Raw genomic sequence first — 21498 nt, forward strand, 5'->3', positions numbered from 1 at the left:
ATCCCTCTGCATCATGGTTTTTCCCGGGTATATGCCCAGGGGTGGGATTGCTGGGTCGTACATGGTAGTTCTGTATTTAGTTTTTAATGAATCTCCATACCGTTCTCCACAGTGGCTGCACCAATTTAACATTTCCCCTAACTCGTCTATATATGGTCTTTCTTATTTAGGAGGTTTTTGTAGATGATAGAAAGCCATTTGTCTCTCTGATACTGACTTTAAATGTTTTCCCCAGTTTATGTTACCTTATGCAATTTTGTATTGTGGCATTTTCTTGCTATCCAGGAATGAATGTCTAATGTTTCATGTCGTTGGATTTACTAATAATTTCTTTGAAGGCTCTGGGTGTTGTGTTTTGGTTTCTTTTGGTAATCATAGTTTGAAAGGTCTTCCCTAAATTAGGATTATAAATTTTTTCCCTATGGTTTATTACAGTTTTTACTACATTTTTCCAGATAGTTTTGACTTATCATTTCTTCTTTCCAGGTTATATTGGCTGTTCTTATTCATTTTCCATTTTTTACTTGAAAATCCGCTTGCTTTATTGTTTCTGCCATTTCATACTGGCATACATCTTGTTTATTTAGTGTGTTGTCTTTTTATTGCTATTGTAAATGCCACGTTTTATCCCATTGTATGTTCCATTTGGTACTGGACACAGATGAATGTTGTTACCAGTACTTCACTGTGTAGCTCTTTCCCTAACTTTTTACTGTTTGTGATCGTTTTTAGTAGATTTTCTTGTTTTCCAGTTTTTCCTGTTTTTTAAATTGAGGTAATGAAATACAGCCTTACATTAGGTTCAGTATACAGTGTTTGATATTTGTATATATCAAGAAATGATCACCACAGTAAATCTAGTTATCTAACACCATATTTTTTATTCCCCTTGTGATGAGAACTTTTAAGATCTACTATCTTACCAACTTCCAAATGTGTAATACAGTACTGTCAACTATAGTGGGCTACAGTCTCTGGGTTGCAGAGTCAGACACAACTGAGCATGTGCGCGCACACACACACACATTGTTAACTAGCTGCCATAGTATATACTGCCTCCTCAGGACTTACTTGATAGCTGGGAGTTTGTACCTTTTGACTGTTCACTCATTGTATCCACCCCACCCTCAGCCTCTGACAACCACCAATCTGTTCTCTATCAGCTTGTTTTAAGATTCTATATAAGAATGAGATCATGTAGTATTTATCTTCCTCTGTCTGGCTTCTTATACTTAGCATAATGTCCTCAAGATCCATCCATGCTGTTGCAAATGGCAAGATTTCATTCTTATTTTTATGGCTGAATAATAATTATATTTGCACCAGTGTTTTCCAATTCTTATTTGCTAATAGTAATTTTTCTTCCCTCTTTTAATGACTAGGTTTTGATGGTACTTTATTTGACTACTTTAACGGTTATGAAGATTTAAAAAACAAGAAAGTTAGATTTGTTGGACAAGCTAAACAGAGGATACAAGAAGATTATCTTCGAATTTTAAGGTATTTCAGGTAAGGATTTTTATAAGTTATAATAGTTTTGAATGTTGTTATTACCGAAGTGCAGTTGTCGTCATGTGAAATGCCCAGCAGGTTAGTGCACAGTGGTGACACCTCACACCTCTGTCTCCAAGAGACAGGATACTGTGACTTTGAGATGCCTCATCTTTGCATTCTCCAAATCATTTATTCACTCCTTTCTGTGGTGATCTTTTCTTTAATGCAGTTTTAAGTCTTTTCATTTTCTGCAACAGTCATTCATCACACAGGTATCTGAGTGCTTATCACTGTCCTAGGTGCTTTGAACCTGGAGAATGAGTGGCAGTGTGCCTTCATGTGGCTTTCAGTTCTAGGTGGTCATGGGAAATGTTAGATGAATCTGGAAGGTATGTAATGCACCCCAGATGATTTGTGGGTAGCCGTCTTCAATGCTGAACTATAAGACTTAAACTGTTATAACTGGCTAATTTGTTATCTATTAATAGTTAATTTTTTACAGTTTGGGATCATGCTCAGAATATTGACAGATTTTATACTTTGTCAATAACTGCTATTCCTTTAGACATCAGTGTTTGCAAACAGTCTCTCTTTACAAATAAGAGGACACAGACTAAGGTAAAGAGTCGTTTAATTGGATCACTATAGCAATGCGTTGTGAAGAAATGAGTGGTAAAGGCAGGTATACATTGACGCTTCCAATAGAGTCCATGAAATACACTCCCAGGTCTGCAATGAGATGTGTTTCACGTGAAACTCTTAATTGAAAGCATTGATGTGTACAGACAGGCAACCTCTGAGGAAGCAAGACGACTCATAACGATATAAAAATGAAGCACAGTTTTCTGGTGAAATGCCAGCATAAAGGCGGTACTTTTGGACAATGTTTGCTTTGTAGGTTTTACGGGAAAATTGTTGACACACCTGGTGACCATGATCCTGAGACTTTGGAAGCAATTGCAGAAAATGCAAAAGGCTTGGCAGGAATATCAGGAGAGAGGATCTGGGTGGAACTGAAAAAAATACTTACTGGTAATCATGTGAACCATCTGATTCATCTCATCTATGAACTTGATGTGGCTCCTTACATAGGTGAGTCCAACTTGTAAAATGTTTGCATTTTTGGCAGTGAAACACATTTGGTTTAAAATCTCATAAGGAAAAAAAGTTAATTCATTCCAAAAGGAAAATAGGACTACTTTCATATATAGTAGACTCTGAGCCAGGAGTAGTTTTTCCCAGGCAGGGGCCAGCACAAGGACAGCATGTGAGAGTGGACGGTCCATCGTGGCTTTGAGTGCAGCTTCAGCACTTTATCAGCTTTGTGACTTGGGTTATTTCCTGTTTGCGAATCTAAAAAAGGGATATGAAAATAATAGCACGTGTGTAATGGAAGAGCTGAGAGCTTCAGGGAGTTAACACATGTAGAGCGTGGAGAAGATGGGCCTCACACAGAGAGCGCTCAGTAGGTGCTAAAGTTAATATTCAGAGCAGCAGTGGCAGTTTGAGATGTGGGAGGGGAGAGCAGCAGTGGGCAGCAGTTTGCCCGTAGGACGGAGAGCAGACTGGACAGCAGTGAATCCGGGTACCAGGACAGTTCTGTATATGGGAACACAGTGTGCTTAAGATGGGAGCTTTTAAATTGTACCTAAAAATGGGTGGAAAATGCTTTTGTCCCTACAGGCTTACCTGCTAATGCAAGTTTAGAAGAATTTAACAAAGTCAGTAAAAATGTGGAAGGTTTTTCACCAAAGCCAATGACTCTCTTGACCTCACTGTTCAAAGTACAGGATGATGTCACGAAATTGGATCTGAGGTTGAAGATTTCAAAAGAAGAGAAGAATCTTGGTTTATTTATTGTTAAAAATAGGAAAGATTTAATTAAAGCAGTAGATAGTTCAGAACCACTGAAACCCTATCAAGACTTCATTATAGATGTAAGTATTTTCACAGCTTGGTCAGAGTATAGATCATCTCCACTAACTGCAACCAATTCATTAATACTAGGACCCACAGTTATTATGTGAATTTCCTTTATTTTAAATGAAAAGTTGCACATTGTATTTATTTAAATGTCAGCATAAGATCATTGCAAGTGTGGTGACATTTGGTTTTGGCCCCAGTCTAGAGAAGCTGATGCGACTGCTCGTGTGTGTGAGCTTCTCAAGTACCAAGGTGAGCATGGTCTTCTGAAGCAGATGCAGCAGTGGTCCATTCCCCCGTTTCCTGTCAGTGGCCATGACATCAGGAAAGTGGGCATTTCTTCCGGAAAAGAAATTGGGGTGCTCTTACAGCAGTTGCGAGAACAGTGGAAGAAAAGTGGTTACCAACTGGAAAAAGATGAACTACTGAGTTACATAAAGAAGACCTAGAGTTGATGAGCGCTGACTTACTAAAAAGCAGAAAATTTTTGGTAAGACTGGTTTTCTTTCCCCTCTTAGTGAGATTTAAGAGACTCAAGTATATAGCAGAATAAAAGCCCGCTTAGGGGATCTCTTCAGAAGAATGAAGGTCTTATTTTATGAAAACTATATTTTAGGCACTAAAGTCTACTTCTTCTCAATCTGATTTGTTATCTGAAGCTTGTAATTCTTTTGGAATAGTTCCTACTGAGAAAAGAGTTGGCATCTCTTAATCTGTCTAGGCTTTTAAAGTGGAATTTTGGTTGGTTTTGTTGCATATGACAGTGCTAAGATTGTTCCTAAGAAGTGCTAAGTGTCTTGAAAAACATGTTTCTTTGTATTCGCAATTGAAATAACTGGGTTAATTTTGTACAACGATTGTGTATGGTGTCAGTTTTTTTTCTGAATTCCAGAATAAACTTGTTTGAATACAGCTGACAAATTTACATAAAATGTAACATATACAATGTGAAGACTATATGTGTCCCAAGTGGCTGTCATTCCTATACCCAGGACATGTTTGTAGGGAGCTGTAGTTTAGGATATAGTTGATAGTTTTTTCTCTGTCAGAATGAAATTTCCCTAACTTCCTGGTAAGCTCTTGCGCCCATTATTTTAATAAACATTTCCTTTGATATCGGAAGATAAACGTGGTATCTGATATTATATATCAGGTGCCCTATATACTTAGTGACAGTACTCCTGTCGCTTTAAAGTTAAAAAGGTTATGGCACACGCATTTGCTCTTTGAAGATTTGAGCCTGTGTGCTTTCTCTGTAGGTTAAGAGGTAAACAGCATGAAGTGTTGTTTGTTTCAGCTGCTGTATTCTGACATTTTATAACTCTCCTTTCTGTGTAGCCAGTCAGAGCATCTTTGTGCACTATGGGCAAATAGCACTTTTGGACCTTGATAACACAAAAAAGCATATTTCTGTTAAAACCCAGATAAGAGGAAGTGTGACAAACACTCAGAGTAACCGGGGCTTATGCTGCAAGAAAGGGAGCCTCAGAAACATCTGCACTCAGGTCAGTAATTGAATGCTTATGAAATAACACTTAAGATATTTAAGTACTAGTAAGATATGTATTGGACGCAACATTTTTACAATTCCTACTGTTCTATATAGGATGTATGCAGATTAAGCTATTACCGGTCTGGTTTTGTCCGGTTAAAAGATCTTAGATTAGCATTATATGCATATTTCATATACCAGAATATTTTATTTGCAAGAGTCAGTACAGAACATTCTGAGCTTACACTCTTCCGGGGCAAATGTAAAAGCAGTGTTTAGTTACTGCAGCCGGGTTGGATGTAGAGATATGCTGTGCTACCGAAAAAAACACTCTGTGGAATCCCTTTAGAGGAAGTTTTGGTTCAGTGTAAGACTAGATGAACAGTTCAACAGTAAAGTAATAATTGTAAAGTCATAAAAACCCAAGGTGGTTGTTAGTTGTGAAAAGGTAAAGAAAAGTTAGGCATATTTTAAAGAATCAACAGCATTCTTAAGTTGGTTTTCCTTTACTCCCTTTACATAAATATGCAACATGATAACTCAATTTAGGATTCTAGTCTAGGCAGTCAAAACCATTGCATTTTTGGAAAAATAAAATAAAACCTTAACAGTCCATTTTTGGCCACATACATTGTACCTAATTAGCTGAAGTTTTCCCAGTGAATTATGTAAAGCAGTGGAGGAGTATCAAAATTACACCAATGTGAAAGGATCTGTAAACCCCTTGAATGTGTAAGCAGAGAGGTAGGTGGCAAATCTGTCTAGAACTTTATCTCAAAAATTATTTCTTACACCTAAAGTATCCACATCTGAGTAGATATTTTACATTATTTAAACAAACATGTTTAGCTTTGCTTTTATAGTTTACTTACAGAGTTTCTTTACATTGAACAAAAGAGCTATGACATACATCATCACCTCTAGCCTGTAGGAAGGAGAACGTGTTTTAGCATCTGTGCTCCACAGTAGTCTAAGTTCGGATTCAGCTTTGGAACAGAATAACCAAACACTGAGCAAATACACGAGATATTACTATTCACTAACAAAACATGATAAGAAAACTTTTATTTTGGGGCTCAAACTGCATATTATAACTCTTTATTTTCAAAATTTACAAATGAGCATCTCAGAAACTAAAGAAAAGGAACAAAGCCCTTTTAACATTATACACATTTCCTTGCCTCTTTCAAAAAGGAACAGTACTAGAGCTTGGCACCCTACCTTCTGGAACGTCCGCCCTTTGGAGCACTGATGCAAACACGCCATTCTGTTCCGTGTATCAGGATCAAATAAATGATGGACTGCATTAATTACAGCAACTTACAGGAATTTCAGATTTGTTTTGTGCAGAAAACATGCTCACCAGTTTCACAGATGTCTTCATGTCCTCTCAGTGATAACACTACCAGGCATATCAAGAGTCCACAGGATAACGGCACCAAGCTGCTAAAGTAGGTATTCCTGAAAGCCAAGTATTCTAGACTGCTTGTCATCCTCTTCAATAGAATATCTTAGTTTAATCTTGAAATCTTGTTGTTCGACTAAGAAACTGCAACCTTCCCTGTAATGTTGCTTTTTACTTAGGTATGCATCAAAAGCAGTAATTTCCAAAGCAGATCTGGTGTTAGAATACCAACGTTAAGTAACCTTATCCCTACTGTATTCGTTTACAAGCAGAGTATTACTTTGTCAGGGCTTATGTCATCTTCCGTATCTGGGATGGTGGGCAACAGAGCGGATCGAGTCAAACCCCAGAATTTTTGAGGTGACATGTCTTTTTTGGTGGCTGTAAACTTCCATCCAATATGGCTGGCGCAGATCCTGCACTGGGCAATAGTCCAGGCATACCTAACGAGATTAAGGAAAGGTAAATCAGCTCAGGAAATGCATCTCTGTATCCCAGCCTGTCACCTCAGAAACCCGTCAGAAAGACAGATCTTTTAGTAGCCAAGTTCTAAGGATGGGGAAGAGAAAACTTGGAGCTTTGATTCCCTGAAACAGACACCACAAAAAAGAGTTTCTAATTTGTAGGAAGAAAATAATATTAATACAGACTTCTTTATGCAATTGTAAGTTGTAGCACATTTTCTTAGCAGTTTTGCATTGCAGTCAAGTTAGGAAATAGCTGTAGAAATACACTCTTCTTCTGAGTTAAAACTGGGGATGGATGGACGAGGTAAGTGTTTCTCTCACATAAGATTTAAGGACTGCTTTTCTAAAACAAGAATGTTTTTTTTGTCACATAATTTAACCAAAACTACAAGCCCTGGCATTAGAGGGGAAATAATCCCAAACCAGAAGTCACCCAAACCATATAATGAAACTTTTTCTCTGAGGAGCCATACTTCTATTAACCAGTTAATTCTACTTTTAGTCCTTAAGAATGCTATCACATAAGATTGGCCCGTCCAAATGGCATGGTTCTAGGGCCAGAATAATATGGTCACTAAGCCCTGCCCAGCTTGCCTCTTTCAAAATAAAAAGGCTGAGCCAGCGTCATGGCTGAAGGGAGCTCACAAGTTCTCAGGTAGTGTCATAGGTCACAGTCATACTTTGCCAAACAAAGCACAGCCTGCAAACTAGAGGAACGCTGGATTCTGCATGTTTTGTGTCTATCACTGCTTGGGTAACAGTCGCTAATTTTACAAATTATAAAATACAGCTATACAGTGGACCCTTGACCAACACAGGGGGTTAATCCACCTACGATTTAGAGTTGGTCCTTGTATCTGCAATTCATCTCTGCATCTAACAATTCAGCCAACAGAGAAGCAGCCAGTATTGTAGTATTTTACTACTGAAACATACCTGCATCTAAGTGGAAGGGAGCAGTTCAAAACCATGCTGTTCAAGGGTCAACTCTAGTTTTACTGGATCATGAAACAGTTGATATTTCATTTTCCTGTCAGCTCATTCTGAAGGGTTGTGGATCAACCATACAGTTGACTTAAGAACTGCAGCTGCCACCTGACAGTACAGACTGTGCAAGAATAATTTTTTCTAGCCACTCATGAAATGAACATTTAAATAGCTATTCATTTCATTGCCTATTTCTGATTATAAATTCCAGCAACTCTGCTTAATATTCTTAGAGTTTTACTGCTCAATTAACATACACACAAACCCAAAAGGGGACGCCACTACATTACCCAGGAAACCAGCTGTGGTCTGTAGAAGGCCGGCCAATCAGATTCAAGTTGCAAGCCTTATATACGGTAAGCGTCTCATGCACGTATCCGTGAGGGTTCACATAAGCTGCCATTGGCCCACATAAAGATAAACTAAAAGAGAGAATCAGCGCAGAGTAGTCAAGATGGGGGGAAAAAAATCTAACAAAGTTCACCAAGAAAAGAGGTTAAACGAGCTATAGTGTAGTTAAAACTAACAAGAGGTGGCAGTCAACCCAATTTTATTTGGTGTATGTTTTCCCTTGTGGTTCAGAAGGTAAACAACCCACCTGCAATATGGGAGACCTGGGTTTGATCCCTGGGTTGGGAAGATCCCCTGGAGAAGGGAAAGGCTACCCACCCCAGTATTCCGGCCTGGAGAATCCCATGGACTGTATGTAGTCCATGGGGGTCGCAAAGAGTCGGATTTGACTGAGTGACTTCCACTGTTTTCCATGATGACAAAAAGGAAAGTGGTACTAGTTTTTTAAATCTTCCTCAAGATACACACTGTAATATACAGGGAGCTCACTTGCCCAAAAAGTGTGAGAGGGCAAGACCATCATTGGACTCCATTTGGTTCCATTTGGTCATTCTTGGGCATCTGAGTACTTTGCAAACAGCAGGACTATGTATCACACAGCATCAGTACATGTCCAGAAGCATGTCCTGCTTTTATCTCTGACCCTATGTGGTGAAGTAAAGCCGAGGCATTCCTGCTAGGTCCATCAGTACTGAGAAAGATACAGTTGATAGATTTTTAACAAGGTTGGGTGGTGGGGAGGTTTTCCTTCACCAGGCTCACTCATTGCTGTGAATAATCCCGTCCACACCCACTGCTGTTCTGGTACCCGGTCAGGAGAAGTGTCTTACCTACCACCAAGATAGGGTAACCTTCCGTATTTCATTTGCTGAGTATTTGTAATTTAATGGAGGGAAATATATGGGGAACAGAAATACAGTCTTGCCAGTTGTTCTGTTATGGCAGCTGGGAAAATGTACTCAGACGTGTACTAAAAATGTAATAAAGAACTCACCTGAATATTTCATTTTTGGTTGTTATTTCAGTTTCTTGACATTGTTTACAGCAAAGTGACGTACACTAAAATATTTAAGAGAAAATTAGTTGGGGAAATGCTCCAAAGTGTTGATTCCTCTAACTATATTTTAAAGATGGAACAATGGAACAAGGAAGACAAGCTGACATATTCAATATTCACTAAACTAATGACCCTCTGGGATACACAGAGGAACGCAAAACAATTTTTCTGTCTTATGATCTCAAATGTTTAAATAATTCTAAAATATTTTTAATGCAAACCACGATTAGTTCTCTATTTCCATGACGACATGACTAGACACCCTACAGCCAGCCTTGTTGGTCCCAACAGTGCAACCCTGCCCCCCACAGACTGACAGACAGAATGTGAGCATCCAGACGCTCATTACTCACTTTATTCATAATGTCTAGTTCACAGCGAAGTCGTTGGATTGCACTACCAATTTTAAGGAGCTGAATTCGTAACACATCATCAATAGGAAGACAAGCAGCTACTCTGTAAGAAAAATCTTAGAGACGGGACAGGTTTTTCAAACTTTTAAACTAAAGCAGATACATATCAGATAACTTATGAATGCAATAACATCCTTTTCAAATAAACCCTTCCCAGAGAACACACTTCACAGTTATAAACAATACTAAAATGTAGCAGCTCTCAAGTATATATACATACATATCTTAAGGATGTAATTTCTTTTCCCATACTTGTATGCCTTAAACATGAAATCAAACCATTTTATTAGAAGTCACTTATTTACTAAGAGACTAGAGAAATAGTTAAATTGCACCTAATTAACAGTTATGTAAATACAATAGTAAGTCTTGGAACTAAGTGACCTTTAAAGGAACCCTGAAGACCAAGGAAAGGAGTCTTTATACCCAGAGAGCATTTCTGGTTGCAAGCCATTTACTGCAACCTGAGCCTCTTATGCCTAAAATAGGAATGCTCAGAATTTAAGACCCTTGTTACAATTAAGTAAAAAAATACTTTTTTTTTTCCCCTGTAATTCATGAAAACAAATGCTTTTTCACAATAATAAAATTTTTTTTGGTTTCATTAAACAGAAAACTTACAAAACAATTTTAGTAAAACATCACGGGAAGAAAGCTGATTTTTCATACCTATTGGATTTGAAGGAAGAGAATCTTCTTTGAGATTTTCATCCCACTCGCGTAGCTGTTTCTTGATTCTATCCATTAAGGTTTCCTTGTTTGAAATGAGCCATAGTAAGGTTCACACATTTTACACTTCACCATCAGCTTTTCAACTCAATAAATCTAACATACTAGTACAATGTAAGTAGTTACTATCTAGTAAAGTTCCAGTATATATGTGTCTGTGTTCGCACACAGAAATGATTGCAGCCCCTGCTTAGCCCAGCGCGAGGCTGCCTTTCCAGCCTCTCTTCCCTGGGTCTGGCTTCTTGTCATGGGCCTCTCTTCTTCCCCTCTCCAGGAAACCCTGTTGCTGGTCCCTGTAAGCTGCACTAGCACACACTCCCTACACCTTACCTGATGCCTACTTACGACATCAGAGTGCTATCTTTTCGCAAGTGGATGTAAAAAATACTCTTGTCTATCGTGTACTTGTAATGCCTCTTAAGCTGCTAAGAGCAGACTGAACCATTGTTTCCTTCGGTGCTGCCCACGAGCCAAGTGCTCACAACCGACCAGTTCAGTAAGCCCAGAGCCAGCTCTGTGGCAGGCTGATTCCCAGGGGAAGATGAAGACCCTGCTGCATGCCAAGACAGCAACAACACCTTTACCCCCATTTTATACTCAGGTTCTGCCCCAAACCACAGAAAAATTAACAGAAATCAGGCTTTGAACACAGCCTGTGTCTATGACCTACATTCTGGGAACTACCCCAACAGTCTCTCACTGAATTTTTCAAGCTGTCATGATGCCTAATATAAAAAATTTGCACTGCAAAAGCACTGGTGTATACATCACTTAGTACACTAAAAGCAGGAAACAGAAGTGGACATACTTGTTTACAAGAGAACTAAAACACTGTTCAGGATTCTGTATTTTTCTAAATGTAACTGTAACTTGACAACAAAATTTTAAATGCTTAATACACCCAAAGATGCTACAGTATCTTGTCCTGAAGCTATAAGCCACTATCCACTGACAGAAAACTAAAGATCTGTATGTTAGAAGTCAGGTCTGTCCAGCAGTATGATTCCTGCCTTTTCCCCTTAAATGAATGGCGCTAGTTCCAAAAATAAAATGCCACTTGTTTTGTCTACTGACCCTGATGACATGACTTCTCCTAGAAGCAAAACATTCAATGTAAGTTACTTACAGCATCATATAAGGAATACAGCCAGCGAGGCCATGAAGTCAAATTTGCACAATGAAACTTTCTCTGAAAAGAAAACAAAAGTCACTTAAACACCATAGAATCAAGATCTTGGGGTAGAAGGAACCACATTTAAAAACTGATCTTGGCCCACAGAGACGTTCTAATTTCAAAAAAGATGAAAAAGTTTGCAGAGAATCCCATAAGATGACTATATTTGACAAAGATGTTTTTACTTAATTCCTGTAAAATTTCAGTAACTGATGGGAAGACTCAATAAGTAAGATATTAGTCCTCAGAGTATATATTCACTGTGATACCAATGACTTGGAATTCAGAAGCAGGTGAAAGTTCAACTGAAAGAACAGATGTGTAAACACAACCAAGAAAATCTGGAAAGTGAAGTGTTATACGGAACATGGACACACTGTATGATGCACCACAGCAGTGCTGTTAACAGGAACAGGTTGGAAACAACCTAACTGTCAAGAACAGTTCAATATGATATGCTCACACTAGAGAAGATTCTACACCTGACTGGAAAAAGTACAGAATTTAAAGAATGATCACAGTTTCTCTCTATGCAAAACAAAGCCTGCACAGCTACAGACATGTTAATTTTGTACAGAAGCCGTTCACTGACAGAGGGCATGACACGTGACACTGGGTGGGGAAGGGGTACTGTGCCTGTAAGACCAAACGGTGGTTTACGCAGTGACCAAGGGTAGTCACTTGTGTTAGATCCTAGCACAGTCAGCAATGTAAATGATAAAAATAATCTATCCAAGTAATTGAAACACTACAAGTTTTTGTTTCCTTCACTTATCAAATCCTACTTGCGTGTAAGAACTGGAATGGAACGGTGAGCTTTTTCTAGATTCTGAGGCTTGCAAGCTCATAATGGAAGATACACAGCTGCAAGCTTACAGTGTATGCTGGGAAACCCTTCCTCTGCGTGGGGAAGTCTCTGCCCACACTACACTTAGCTACCATTTCAAGACTTCTCTTTCATACATAAATACTACTGCTCTTCCTGCTGCTCTTATTACTACTCTGGAATAAGACAAAAACAGACTCTAATGTTCCTATGGATCAGGTAATAAGCAACAGTAGCCACACAAATGTTGAAAAGAGAAAAGCTGTGATGGGGTGAGTGGTCATATTTTTACTTACAAAATTACAAACTGTCAGCAGTTACATAACAGTATCCTGGTGTGGCATAAACAGACTGATCACAGAGCTGAAGAAAAATAAAGTAAAAAACATGAATCTGGTCTATAAGGCAGCACAGGTGTGCTGAGTGAACAACACAGGAGCCTTTCAGAAAATGGTACGAGGACAGTGTGCAGCTACCTGGGACAGGTGCTGGAATCACACCAAGAGAAACTACACATGGATCAAAGCTTACATTCTGATGTCATTAAGAAAAAATGAAGTCAAAAGTAAAAAGTGACATGTTTCACTGATGAATGAAGGTTCCTTCACACAGGGAGGAATCTCTAGCTATGACTCCGAATACAGAAGTATTAAAAGAAAAATTCAACTATATGACCACCAAAATACAGTTAAAGGACAAAAGTGACAAACTAAAGAAAATGTTTGAAACTAACTGCAGATAAAGGGATGAGCTTCCTTTACACACAGATAAGTGCGTAACGAACTAGCAATAAACAGAGCGGGTGAAGACAACTCCAATTAAAGGAAATAGGACATGCTCTTAAACACAAAATGTCACATCATCCACATTCAGAGACACTCAAGTTAAACCTTCAACAAGCTCCTATATTTCACTTACCAGATCAGCAAAAATTAAGCTGGATACTGTACAGCCTTACTGAAACAAGGAGTACAGATAGGAACAACGTCCTTAAGTAAGAAACTTTGAAAATACATGTCAACATTACAAATGCAGTTGCCCTGACATCCAGTAATCTCATTTCTCAAATACTGACCTGTATGAAAGGTCATCTGTGTATATAACTGAGTCTACGTCCGTCATTAATACAGCTTTCAAGATAAGAACTGCTCTGAAAACTAAAAACTTAAGAATCTCCTACACTCTTAAAATAAGGTGCAGGACAGCATGGATCGTCCTACATAAGGAAAAGGAAAGAAATAATAATATTTATCCGTGTTTTCATAAAGAAACTGGAAAAAGGCTGAGAAGCTAACCTGTGAGCTGCTGTTTGTAGGTCCCACCCTTGAGTTACGCTCAGTTCTTCCCTGCTCCGTATAAGCAGAAGCTTATAAATTGAGCGGAGACCAGAAAGATGAGCTTCAGTCACTTTCTTATTTCGTTCCCACATTCAGTTTTTTTCACTTCGTCCTCTTTTCTCACTAACATGGAAGGGCTTCATAAATGAGCAAACAGTGTGGGCAAGAAGGGAGTACCCTTAGAAACAAATACACTGTATTCTCAGGAGGTTAAACAACATTTTCCTCATTTTGAGAGAATTACGCTACAGTAAACGTGAAGAGAAAAAGATACTGAAAGAGGGAATAAAGGGAGCTTCAAAGCTCGAACCACTGAGTGAGAATGGTTTCCAGGCAGAAGTGGGTTTGGAAGTGCACTGCCTGCTTATACCGGCCTAACCTCTCAATCTCTCGGGACACTTTCTCCAGTGTTCCCTTGTCAGAATGGAAGATAACTGAAGCATAAATACTCTTGTCATTTCGATTGTTTTGTTTTCAATGGCAAATGTTGAGAGGTTATGTACACAGTGAATGTCAAGGTCAACTGAATATATTTCAGGAAGATTCCACTCCACTCCTAGATCCTTTAAGTATCATTTTCTGGTGGAAAAGTGGGTGGCAACCCGATTAGAGTGAGTTATTTAGGAATCAACTAAGCTTCTCCCAGTTGTGGCCTCGTGAACCGCTTCCAAGACACAGACGCACGAGGCCCTGCTGGGGCCGCAGCAGGTACCGCAGTCAGATGTGAGTCAACTCCACGGGGGGCTGACCCGAGCCCCGGTGGGCCTGAAGACAAGCGATGTGACAAGTCAGTGTCAGCTACAGGTGCAGCAGGACGACCCAAGACGGGCCCAGGCGCCTGGACTCCGCCCCAGTGCCTCTGCCAGCCCTTCCCTGCACTCCCCACCGGGCTGGCATGCCGGCACAACGGCTCCCAGCGGGCTCTCTGAAGTGAGTCAGAGTCTGCAGGATGCCTGGAGTCCAAAATAGAGTGGCTAGTGCTTTTTCTTGGCCTAGTGATCTAGATCCAAATTTCAGAACCTAAGAAACTCTACCCAAAGTGCAAGCAGCGGAGCAATCAGAGACACACGGATGAAGGCGTCTGTAGCTCTGAACACCTTTTATACTTGCGCATTCCTCAGGACCTTCGGTTTAACCCTTGGCAATTCTGAACATGAAGAAAACTGAGGGCCACTGTTTGAGAATCCAGAATTACTGAGGAAATAAGACAACGGGGGCAGGGCGGAGGACCTGGTTCCTAACACCTGACGGCCCGGCTGCAGAGGCCTACACCTGAGCTCAACATGAACAAGCTGAGGTGCTTTAGCCACAGAACAGGAAGGAGTTAATCAGTAATTCACACAAAAGATTTTTACAAGTTCTGTTTGTCTAACCCAAGTTCAGGTTTAAGATGGCAAGATCCTGCAGAGAGAACACGGAACTAGCTGTCCAGAGCACTTAACTCAGGAATTAACTCCACAGACTCTCTCTACCCTCAGAACTACGCTAAGAGGTAACAGGATTTTTAAATGGTTAAGAATTTTTAACAAAAAAATCTTGGTGTGGAAGAACTATTATATAAATAAAATAATACCTCCTGGAAAAAATATCCAGTGATCGAAACCCACAGCTATCTAAATCCTATGTAATCCTGACAGTGACCTCGCCACAAAGCCTCTCAGCACCACCCCACGCCAGCACACTGCTGGGCACTGACTCCACGCATTCCAGCACACCCCACGGAGCCATGTACAACAGTGCCATCCTCCACAAACTCATTTCAACAGTTATGCTGAAAATGACCAAGAGCAAAATCTCCCACTGTGCTACTGGTCAAATAAACATGATGTAAAGTATGTGTAAAGCGTCTGTACTGGGGACATCCCTGGTGGCCCAAAGTACAAATGCACTCCCAATGCAGGGGGCCCAGGTTCCATCCATTGTCGGGAAATTAGATCCCTCATGCTGAACTAAATATCCTGTACATGGCAATGAAAGATCCTGCATGCCACCATTTACACCCAGTACAACTAAATAAATAAAAAATTAGATTAAAAAATAAAGCATCTGTATCAAGTCTGAAAACAAAAGTATTGCACAGCTATACAAAAGTTACTGTGAACTTAAGCTGTTTGCTGTTTACTTGCTAAGTCATGTCAGACTCTTAGTGACCCTCACGGACTGTAGCCTGCCAGGCTCCACTGTCCATGGGATTCTCTAGGAAAGAATACTGGAGTGGGATGCCATTTCCCCTCTCTAGGGGATCTCTCCAACCCAGGGTTTGAACCCTTATCCCCTGCATCTACTTCTGCTTTACTGACTGTGCCAAAGTGTTTGACAGTGTAGATCATAACAATGGAAAATTCTTCAGAGATGGGATACCTTACTTGCCTCCTGAGAAATGTGTAGGCAGGTCAACAATCAACAGTTAGAACTGGACATGGAACAACAGACTGGTTCCAGATTGGGAAAGGTGTACGTCAAGGCTGTGTATAGGCACTCTGCTTATGTAACTTACATGCAGAGTACATCATGAGAAATGCTGGGCTGGACGAAACACAAGCTGGAATCAAGATTGCCAGAAGTATCAATAACCTCAGATATGCAGATGACATCACCCTTACAGCAGAAAGCGAAGAGGAACTGAAGATCTTGATGAAAGTGAAAGAGGAGAGTAAAAAAGCTGGCTTGAAACTCAACATTCAAAAAACAAAGAGCATGGCATCCAGTCCCAGCACTTCATGGCAAACAGATGGGGAAACAATGGAAACAGTGACAGACTTTATTTTCTTGGACTCCAAAATCACTGCAGATGGTGACTGCAGTCATGAAATTAAAAGACGCTTACTCCTTGGAAGAAAAGCTGTCGACCAACCTAGACAGCATATTAAAAAGCAGAGACATTACTTTGCCAACAAAGGTCCATCTAGTCAAAGCTATAGTTTTTCCAGTAGCCATGAATGGATGTGAGAGTTGGACTATAAAGAAAGCTGAGCACCAAAGAACTGATACTTTTTTTTTTATTTAGTCACCTTTACTTTTTCTCATTATAGAATAACACATATCCAATATAAAACATTTGAGAAACACAAAAGTTTGAAAAAAGGAAAACAGACCAACTGTCAGTATTCCTTAGAGGCGGCTGCCCTTCCAAACCTTCTCTTCTATCAAGTGAAGTGAAGTCACTCAGTCGTGTCCGACTCTTTGCGACACCATGGACTGTAGCCCACCAGGCTCCCTCGTCCATGGGATTCTCCAGGCAAGAATACTGGAGTGGGTTGCCATTTCCTTCTCCAGAGAGAACTGATACTTTTGAACTGTGGTGTTGGAGAAGATTCTTGAGAGTCCCTTGGACTCCAAGGAGATCCAACCAGTCAATTGTAAAAGAAATCAGTCCTGAATGTTCATTGGAAGGACTGAAGTTGAAGTTGAAACTCTAGTACTTTGGCCACCTGATGCGAAGAGCTGACTCACTGGAAAAGACCCTTAAGCTGGGAAAGATTGAAGGCAAGAGGAGAAGGGGACGACAGAGGATGAGATGGTTGGATGGCATCACTGACTAAATGGACATGAGTTTGAGCAAGCTCCTCAAACTGGTGATGGACACGGAAGCCTGGTGTGCTGCGGTCCATGTGACTGCAAAGAGTAGGACACGACTGAGTGACTAAACTGAACCGAACTCCTGCACTGGCAGGCAGATTCTTTACTGCTGTGCTATTACCTCAAATTAGGACCTTGGGATAATATACATAAAAATTAAAACCTTCAATACTCGACAAAGAGTAAAGGATGATTAGTACAGGATTCTTCAGGTTACTATAGAAATTGTTTTTCCATATTTTTAAAAGACATATCTCAAGAAGTAATTTTAAATTTAGACACTAGAAATTTTTTTCCTTCAGGGAGAAATCATAAATATTAGGTATTTTATATTCAAAATTGATACATCTCTCAGATAAGTACAAACAAGTTTCACTGGTATTTGTCCTATGAGAACGATCTAGCCAAAAGGATATACACAGGAATTAATGCCCTAGAGGCAGTACTTTTAAGAGCGCCCAGTCTAAAGCCATGACACCCCACTCCAGTACTCTTGCCTGGAAAATCCTGATAGGCTGCAGTCCATGGGGTCGCAAAGAGTCAGACACGACTGAACGACTTCACTTTACTTTCATGCACTGGAGAAGGAAATGGCAACCCACTCCAGTGATCTTGCCTGGAGAATCCCAGGGACGGTGGAGCCTGGTGGGCTGCCATCTATGGGGTCGCACAGAGTTAGACACGACTGAAGCAACTTAGCAGCAGCAGCAGCAGTCTCAACCCAGTTTTGGTGATTTCCATACTGCTGCACAAAAACAGCTTCCTTTCAGAAGTCCACAAGGAGTGCAACAATTACCACTGTGGACTCTCCCAAACTCTTCCTCTGAGTCGAGGTGTTTGACTCAAGAGCCAAGCATCTCCTGTGATCAGTCTCTAACAAGCGTTTCCTGCAGCACTTAGAACCACAGTGAAATAACTCACAACTTAAAGGCCTAATAGCTGGAATACCTCACAGTATTGTAACAGTTTACGTGATTTTGCAAACTGCTCTTGCATCAACAGCTGCCTATGAAATTTTTAGAAACTCCAGCTATGAACAAATGCAACTGTAGTATTGCTCAGATGATGTCTGGGGAAGGAATCATGAGAGTTGTTGGTGTTTCTTTCTCTAACAGGAAAAAAGCAGCCTGTCTTTGCTGTCGGAACATGCATAAGAAAATCAGTTTCTCACCTTCTGGTACTTCTGCCACCATTTATATGAACACTGGTCTTCCCATGAGACAGGTTTTGAAGGAAATATCTGGCACTTATTGAGGGATTCTAATTGAACTGCAGACATAGTCGAAGGCAACACACACTCAGGAAGAATTTGCACTTTAGCCTGCTGGATTCTAAAATAAAGAGAACCAGGCACGGTGTTCATTTTTAGGATAAACTAACTCTAATCACTACATGTCTAACTGTTATGGATAGCTTCAAGTACTAAGATTTTCAAGGTTTTCTTTTTTAAACATATTCATCAAATCCTGATATTAAGATACAAGAAATTTTCAAAAAATACTGTATTTCATAAATCATACCAAAGTTTAAAACCAAAGGTAACCAAAGATTTTCTATCTCACTGTGGAATGGAAAATGCTATTTTTACATTTCAGACAAAGCCTGTAAATGAAATAAAGTTAAAACATCAATATACCACCAACCCCTGATGTGTTGATACTTCTGTAAAAATTTCTCATTCTTGGACACTCCCCCCATCCCACTTCTTTACAGAGCCTGACTCTTACATCTATCCCTTCTCACGAATCACCTATCTTAAGAAGTAGGTAGGTAAAAAAGAGAAAATCAAGAACCCTTTTACATGGATAAGACTAGAGAATTATATGTAGCCTTATTTCTATGTGCGTTCCTTTTCTCATTCCTAAACATTTGCCCTGAATATGCAAAGAATCAAAATCCATATTATCTTTACAAATTATTTCCACTCGTAAAGTCATTATTCAACAATGCTACTTGAGAATATCATAACTGCAATATCTTCTCATGAATTAATGCCGAAAAGGCTGTACCTCCAAGCCATTGTCTTATGAGACACCGAAAGAATCATCCCCTATTATAACTTTTCAAATGCAGAAAGTATCAACACATCCAAATGCTGGAGCAAAAATCATTATCAGTCGGAAGATGTCAAACATATTACAAGTCTCTGCTTCACTATTATTCATGTTCAGGAATTCTAACGTGGTCTTTCATTGTGACCACTGTCTCAATCCACAAAAACTTATGACACTTTAATACTTCTTCTGATTTATTAAATGAAAATAGCTGAAAATATGTAGGTTTACTGTCATGATAATATTAGACACATTCCACTCACTTCATTTCTTTCCTGCAAGCTCAAATTTAAGTCTACATGACTTTGGAAAATGGTAATATGACTATGTTCAAATGTTCTTACGTTATTAGAGCTAATCAAAGACAAAAATAACTAAATAATCATTATGTTTTCCTCACCTAATTCATAAGATTTTATTATGATACAAACATTAATGCTACAGAAACATCAGCTTAGAGATCGTTTTAATAATTAGTGTACACAGGCTGTCTAAATCGCCTCAAAGGTAAAACACTGCTCTCCGTTCCTCTGTGAAGCACCCCCCAGGGTCTGCCACACACATGGCTGATTCTTCTCCCAGCAGCTGAGTTTTGGTTTTAACATAAACTAGTTTTGTTCCTTCCCAACCTGTTTGTGGCAGTTGTTGTGCAATTACAGCTATATAATTTATATAAATATTTTTGAAGTGGAAGGAGCTTTATAAAAAATTTTATTCCAATACAGTTGATTTACAGTGTTGAGTTCATTTCTGCTATACAGCAAAGTGATTCAGCTGTATGTGTATATACGTTCTTTTTCATATCCTTTTCCATTATGGTTTATGACAGGTTATTGAATATAGTTCCCCGGGCTATACAGGAGAGCCCTATTGTTTTGTAATTTATGTAAATACTATGGCAACCAGGAAAATAAGTACAAAATTGAAACTGCTTTAAGGAAACACTAGCTTGAGTCAAAAAAATGCTTTCAAATTAGGTTCAGACAATTCTAAAAGGGAGAAAAGTGCATGAATCTGGAAGGTTTCTGTGCTCAAAGTCCTTGTGAGTATCTTTGGAATCTCTCTGAAGGAAACTACAGGTATGCACTGCAGACAGACGATGCAATGAAAGCAACTAATACAAGAACAACTAACGTCAGCTCCATCTGCAGACCCGATATAAAGACAGCACCCTGTCCTACCACCAAATGTGAAACTCATGAGGGGCATTTACATATTTTAAGTTAAAATAAAACGTTTAGGATATATATGTATGTATTTTTATGAGTTCTAGTTCTTTTTGGCTAAAAATTACCTCAATTATGATAAGTACAAGGGTTTCTTTTATAATTACAAATAGAGTATTAATCTCCTCTTCCTCTCTACATGTAAGAAATACTCAGGAATTTCTAAAACAGTCCTACAGAGATGCAATGATACATTTCTACTTTTTTATTAATTTTTCAAAAGAAAATTCCATCTGTTTAGAAGATGGCAAAGAAATATAGACACGACTTGGAAAGGTCAGAAGGCAGCAGTACGCCTTATATCTATGAAGGGTCTTAATAAGACAGATCACTGTCGTCTGGTCCTGCATTACAGAGAAAAGGAAACTGGCCTGAGTTGCAGATGCGCAAGGGAAGAATTCTGGTTTGGGGAGAAGAGCACTGGTTTGGAAGTTGGGGGCCTAGAACTCACCAGTGATGCCCACGAGCTGTACAACTTTGGGCAAACTGATCTCCATCGCACGTGGGCTCCTTATCTGAAAAAAGAGGAGCTTGCACTACATCCTCTCTAGTCTCTTCCATCTCACCATTTCCACTGAAGGTAGCTATAGGGCCAGAAGGGCAGTGGACCCAGAGAATTCTCACTCCATGGAGGTCTTTTAAGACAGACATTTTTGTGAGAGCTGTGGTGGTGAGCCTAAGGAGTACTAGGCCCTTTCCCAGTCCTGTCCTGCCTGATCAGTCTGACACTATGTAGATCAAGTCTACTTGAGTCCAATGCACAGCCGTTTACTTGCTTTCAGAGTCAAGGCTCTGTTGCCATCTTGCATTCAAACTAATTTTCCACACTCACAAGTCACTGATGTCGACAGCCTCAGAAATATACTTTTCCCCAAGTCAATTTGCTATTATAGTTTCTGGAATATAGTACTCACAAATATTCAAAATTTTATAAGCACAAAGGTAGGAAGTATTTTTACAATGGAACTGTCAGTAAAATCCACA

The 21498-nt window shown here is 39.5% G+C and overlaps 2 protein-coding genes across 5 annotated transcripts in view; one reads left to right on the forward strand and one right to left on the reverse strand.

Moving 5' to 3' along the window:
- The window catches only part of TRNT1 (tRNA nucleotidyl transferase 1), a 27342-nt gene extending 23476 nt beyond the window's left edge, over nucleotides 1–3866 (forward strand). For all 4 annotated transcript variants that reach the window (XM_055414354.2, XM_088831943.1, XM_088831942.1 and 1 more), the window contains exons 5-8: nucleotides 1383–1509; nucleotides 2393–2586; nucleotides 3178–3431; nucleotides 3618–3866. In XM_055414354.2, coding sequence (XP_055270329.1) covers nucleotides 1383–1509; nucleotides 2393–2586; nucleotides 3178–3431; nucleotides 3618–3866 — 824 coding nt within the window. The remainder of the gene's footprint in view (nucleotides 1–1382; nucleotides 1510–2392; nucleotides 2587–3177; nucleotides 3432–3617) is intronic.
- The window catches only part of CRBN (cereblon), a 24779-nt gene continuing 6791 nt past the window's right edge, over nucleotides 3511–21498 (reverse strand). Inside the window, exons 5-11 of the mRNA XM_055414353.2 lie at nucleotides 18406–18565; nucleotides 11445–11507; nucleotides 10259–10343; nucleotides 9530–9645; nucleotides 9114–9178; nucleotides 8059–8190; nucleotides 3511–6757 (exon numbers count right to left, since the gene is read on the reverse strand). Of these exons, the coding sequence (XP_055270328.1) occupies nucleotides 6577–6757; nucleotides 8059–8190; nucleotides 9114–9178; nucleotides 9530–9645; nucleotides 10259–10343; nucleotides 11445–11507; nucleotides 18406–18565 (802 nt within the window). The 3' untranslated portion in view covers nucleotides 3511–6576. The remainder of the gene's footprint in view (nucleotides 6758–8058; nucleotides 8191–9113; nucleotides 9179–9529; nucleotides 9646–10258; nucleotides 10344–11444; nucleotides 11508–18405; nucleotides 18566–21498) is intronic.

This window comes from Moschus berezovskii, chromosome 24 (assembly GCF_049115385.1).
Source record: "Moschus berezovskii isolate FMDL1 chromosome 24, NW_MosBer_1.0, whole genome shotgun sequence".
NCBI lineage: Eukaryota > Metazoa > Chordata > Mammalia > Artiodactyla > Moschidae > Moschus > Moschus berezovskii.